Below are 5859 nucleotides of genomic sequence, written 5' to 3'. Positions count from 1 at the left end.
TGCTAGGAGTCTCCGCCTCACCGTAACCGTGCACGCGCTCGGAATCTGCCGCCGCCTCCACAGGCGGTAGATTTCGTCGAGCCTCAAGCCGCGGTGGCGCTCCAGCAGCCTCCCAGCCGCAGCGCCAACATGCACTATGTGTCGCTGCAGGACTAACAACGCTGGTGGGTGGAGGCCGTGCCGCCACTGCGACGTCTCCCTTCCTGGAGGATGGTACCTCAATAAGGGCAGGGTGCCCGTTCCGTCAACGCCAATGGATGGGCTGGCACTTTAGAAGGAGATGCGCCACCAATCCAACGGCTACCACCGGCGTTGAGGTACGATCGCGCCTACATATGCACCAATTTCTAGCACACATTTGTAACGTGGGAGCACGAGGCGTGGCGTGTGATCCGCGGCATGCGGGACTTTCAACCCGGCGATGACTACCAATCCCCACCGGCGCCGACTACACGGGTCAATGTTTTCAATGCAAAATGTACACAAAAGAATTGTTTTCGATGCAGCCGCTCCAGACCAGTAATGCTACATCTACGGAGAAACTTCTACGATTCTATGGATTGAGGCTTACGGATTCACGTGGAGGCATGCCATAGGGCTAGATCCCTAGAATCACGGAAGGGTGGAGAAAACAAACCAACCATTTGTTTACACATCTGTCCCTAACATCTTTCCGTAAGCCTCCGTCCGTAAGTCTAGCATTTCCGGCTCCAGACTATCCCAGGACAGTTTCCTCACATTTCTGATCGCTTGTGCGAAAGATATGGCCATATGGGCAGATTAGTTTCTTCTTCTTGCGGATATAACATATGAGCACTTGTTACCACTTGTGCCAAAGATATAAGCTGTACGAGTACGACTAGCTCTCGTTTTCTTCTTCATTTTTCTTCTCAAATAATATTGTTAGTAGGCTTCAACTAGGCATGGATGGATAAATGAGTTGACCTAGAAGCTTATCGTATACTACTTTTATTCCAAGGCTTAAGGCTTATATTATTTAAAAAAATCAAATCAAGTTAAATTTACTAATTTTTTTAAAATGGATTATCAACAAATATGATATTTTGTAGATACCATATAAAAATATGTTTTATTATCTATCTAATGACATTAATTTTGTATTTTAAATGTGAATGGTTTTTCAATATAAACTTGGTCAAACTTGATATAATTTGTCTTTCTAAAAAAATACAAGACTTAAAGCGACGAGACGAGTCCCCGGAGAACATATTGAATTCCCAAGTTTAACTAACAAATTCAAACCAAATAAATCAACGGAGATTCCGTCTCCGTCCTCGGTGGTACTAGTATAGTACAGTAGTATATAGGACTACTATAACTCCATTGACGCCTTCTCTGGACTTTCCGTGCAGATAGTTGGGAGTTTGTCAATTTTCCTGCTTCATTGGAGAAGTGTTAGTGACAAGTCTTACTCTCAACTGTACAAGCAGCTGTCGATACAGGAAGGTGTTAGTGACAAGTCTTACTCTCACGAGTGCAATATGAGGAGACCGCGACTCGAACCTGGGACCTCTCGATCACAAGCGGTGAGGCTCTACCGCTGCACCAGGCTCGCCCTTCTGTCGATACCTTTATCTTTTCTAAAAAAAAGATGAGACAAATTGAAAAAAAATCCAACACAACTAAGCATGGAGAAGACAACACGGTCGACATTGACAAAGCATCTCTGTTGGTCGACGATGATAGAGAATCTCTGATGAATGGTTTCATTCGATGACTTTTCCCCAACACATCACCGTCGGGTGGATTGAGGCCAAGGCGAATGGGCGATGATTGGTCGCATGCGGATGGTAGCTCCCTGGCACCACTGCCTTAGAAAAGCTTGTCAAGTGAAGCATCATCGGGTGTCTGTTCTCGGTGCTGCCACTAATGAAAGAGCCACTTTGGGGCCGGAGGGGCGGGGGGGGGGCTGCCATGCTTGAAGCCGCCCGTAGAGTTTGATGGCACACGGTCATTGTGCACATGTGCGATGTTGTGCTTCCCCTTCCTTGAGTTGGAGCCTCACGGCGTTGAAGCCAAGGGTCACCGACACGTCCAGGAAGGACCAATTCGAGACTCGCTTTTGACGGATAGACTGTGTGAATGGATTTTGTTTTCTGCAAAATAAAGGTGCCACGTAGGCATGCACGTTGGGGTCCACATTGGAAAACACACTTAGGGCACCAGAAATAGTAGGGGAAGGCAAGAAGCAAGAAGCCCACACAATAAGAATTTACAATGTATGAAGGTATTTTTTCTGCAAAATAAACGTGTCACGTAGGCCTACACGTTGGGATCCACCGGTCAAAAATTCGCTTAGGGCACCTGAACTGGCCTGTTAGGAACGATAGTTTTTTTTCAACTAAAATTTGCCGCACTGTTCGTCTTTTTAAACCCTAATCTCAATTGTGGTTGTATTTTGCATTTTTCTCAAAAAAAAGATGAAACCCGATCTTGTTGCTAGTTATGCATGCATTGGCAAATGAACCAAACAGAGCAGTTCTTATTCGGCATATACCATTTCCCATTCTTCTTTCTATCAGCACCATTGCCGGGAAAACCTAATTACAATAAGGTTACTAGTACTTCTACTACTACTACTAGAGTCCTTCCTGCCGAACTAAACACAACAGTTTCGGGCTTTCGGCAAAAAAGGAACATGATTTCTCAAGACAACTCTAGAACTCCTTGAACTGCTTACTAGGCACCCTGCATCTGAAACTTATTCAACTTCTTATTTTCGAGCTGAAACTTATTCAACTTGAGGACATACTATATATGTACCACCAACGCCACCACCTAGAAGGTCGACCTCCAGAGCCTCCCCTCGAACGAGATCACGATGATCGACACGTCGTCATGGTAGTTCCTCCTGTCGCCGTGCGGCACCTCGAGCAGTTGATGGCACTCCATACCTGAAAATCAATCGGCATATGAACAATGTCAGTAAGCTGGTTTGTGTATACATGATTTGTGCTGCCACTGCCAGAGGAGATAGAGTTGGTTGCTCACCAGCCTTCCTTGCAGCCCGGAGCAGAAGTTCTCGGACGAGATGCTGTGCGGGATCGCCTTCGGGATTTGCGGCTGTGAACATCTGGACCTGATCAACAACCTCCTTGTTGGTGAAATACTGATAGAGCCCGTCAGACGACAGCACCAGAAACTTGTCTTCTGGACCGATCTGGTGGTGGCACAGTGACGGGATGCAGTTGAGGTAGGGGTCCATGCCGATGTAGTTAACCTTGAACGCTGCTAGCAACCTATTGTTCCACTTTGGCTGCCAAGTCAGAAAAATATATGTAATTGTCAGAGATGCAGATTGACATTTCAAGAAAACTTCGATGACTTGGCTATGTTAACTACTTCCTTATGCTGCAAAAGTGCAACAGGAACAAGCACCAAACTGGTCTGTTGACATTGCACGTTTGCATGATGGGATGCATGAATTTCATGTCACGATCACAACTTTTAGGCCCTTCGTGAACAGAGATGGCATGAACAACGCTATTGAGCTACTGTAGGACAGTTACTAATCAAGTGTATGACTTTAAAGGGTCCGCAGAAATTGTTTCATGAAATTAATTGGAAATGCCCACCGCTAGCCCCACAGTGCTAGGCCGATAGCAATTTCATAAAGCAAATCCTAGCAGTCTAACATGCAAACTGAAGAAGAAACAGAGACACTGTTTGATTGGTGTGTACCTGCTTCAGGTAGCCCGCCCCAAATGCTCTGGTGACGTTGAGCTGCCCCTTCACCCTGCCGTTGATGATGGCGTTGCGATCATTCAGATGCTGGCCTCTGATCCTCATCACCTCCTGCATCACCGAGAACCCAGATCGATTCCGTCAACCACAAATCGATGATCGAAACAGTACATGATACTGAAGAAACGATCGATTATGGTGCGTACCTCCTCAACAGCGGTGCTGTGCTCGGCGGTGAGCTGCACGGTCTGCAGGCCGTCCAATTCTTGCCTCGCCTTGCCGATGATGTTCCTGATGTCGGCCTCCCGCCTCCGCGCCAGTACCACACGACTGTCCCCAACGTTCATCACGTACACGTCCTTGTCCTTCATCACCATCACCAGCACGCACGACCCCATCAGCCCAAGCTCCGGGCTCTCCTCCGCGTTTTGCTCCGCTGCCTCGAAGAAGGCCTCCTCCGTCTTCCTCAGCGCCCGGGCCAACGCCTTGAGGACGTCGCGTTGAATTGTTTTCGTTGAGCCACCCCCGGTTGTGGCACCATCGAGCATCTCCAGCTGTTCCGTTCGTCCCCTCTTCGTCGGCTTACGGTAAAATTCTGGGCTGTCGTTGCCTCCATCTGGGTGATCGGCATTGGCCACCGGCTCGCCGCCCTCGTTGTCGTCCCAGAGGACGCCCTTGAGCTCGCGGTGCACGGCGACGTACAGGTTCGCGAAGAGGTAGTCGGTCGCGTCTGGGCCGTTGAAGCCGTCGTAAATCCCGACGAACACCCAGCCGTGCTCCTCGGACACCGCCACGTGGAACCGGTCCTCGCCGGCCATGCCCTGCGCCCACTGCACATTGTTCTTCGGCGGCGAGCGGGGGTCCCCGTCACTGGAGGACTCCGTCTTTGCCGCGTCAGCAGGTCCCTCTGACAGGAGGCCTAGGCGCGAGGACCCCGGAACCGGAGCTTGGAAGCGGCTCTGGCCAAGAATTCAACGAGCGATCGCTCATTGTGGCTTTGAGAGCGCGCCAGACGACGTTCAGCGATGAGATGAGAAATACTGGCCTGGGGCCTCACGAAGGAGGACGACGACGAGAAGGAGCGGTCCAGCGTGCCGGACTTGGAGATCATGGATGCCGTGCCGGACGTCTCGGAGAAGCGGCTGGACATGGACTGGAGCGGTCCGGACATAGCCATCCTGTTCGGCACGGCCTGGAGCGGCACGGAGGCGAAGGAGCGCGAGCTCTCGAAGGTGCACGCAGACGACTGTGGCCACGTCATCTGGTTGAGAAGGCTGAACGACGGCATCGACGCAGCTGTCACCTGGTTGGCACTGATGGCCGCGCCGGACAGCGAGAAGAAGGACGTCTCAGACGACGCCGAAGTAGCGAAGGCGGCACTTGTAGGAACGTACATGAAGGAGTGGCCATGGCTATCCTCGGGGAGCGGGTCCGAAGGGACGGCAGTGGCGTAGGGATCCCCAGAGAAGCATGGGTTCTTGGTGATGCCATTGCCCATTTTGTTACCTTGGGTTTGGGATTTTGGCGGCGGAATAGGGGGTGGATGAGTTGACCTTTTGGGAAAGCGAGGGGTAGGGGAACGGTAGTTTGTTTATGGGAATTGACTATAGTTGGAGTTGAGTGATGCAATCAACGGTATGCCATCCTTAGACTAGTGAATATGGCGGCTTTTTTGCTCCGGCTACCCTATAACTTACCTCAAGTGTTGTTGTTTTTTTTCTTTTGACAGAAACTTACCTCAAGTGTTCTTGCTAGCAAAAGCAATGCTTCTTCATACTTGGGACTTGGGAAGCCATGGCACACTGGTAGAGTTGTGGAGGAGTTTGGGTGGATTGCAATGCTCTTGCTTCCGGAGTATATAGAACTCGGAGGGCGTTGTGGAGGAGTTTGGGTGGATTGTAATGCTCTCGCTTCCGGGGTGTATAGAACTCGGAGAGCGTTGTGGAGGAGTTTGGGATGGATTGAAATGGTCTCGCTTCCGGTTTATATAGAGCTCGGAGGGCGCTGGCGGACAATCATAACAATAATTTTTCGGTGGGAGATATGCCTCTATTTATTCGATGAACAACCGTTTTGATATCTTGAAGATATGATGACGGACAATACATATGTTTCGAGGCACCGAGGTGCAGTTTCAACTCTACCGATGTAGCG

General features: G+C 49.9%; 1 protein-coding gene across 1 annotated transcript; it reads right to left on the bottom strand.

The window, feature by feature from the left end:
- Nucleotides 1-2799: 2799 nt before the first annotated feature.
- On the bottom strand, nucleotides 2800-5203 carry LOC124695284 (probable protein phosphatase 2C 31). The gene is given in 5 exon segments (XM_047228144.1): nucleotides 2800-2915; nucleotides 3013-3277; nucleotides 3703-3816; nucleotides 3912-4625; nucleotides 4628-5203. Coding segments are annotated over 5 exon segments (1785 nt in total).
- Between the last annotated feature and the right edge of the window lie 656 nt (nucleotides 5204-5859).

This window comes from Lolium rigidum, chromosome 3 (assembly GCF_022539505.1).
Source record: "Lolium rigidum isolate FL_2022 chromosome 3, APGP_CSIRO_Lrig_0.1, whole genome shotgun sequence".
NCBI lineage: Eukaryota > Viridiplantae > Streptophyta > Magnoliopsida > Poales > Poaceae > Lolium > Lolium rigidum.
Note: the sequence above shows the minus strand (reverse complement) of the source record. Positions and strands in the feature narration are given on the sequence as shown.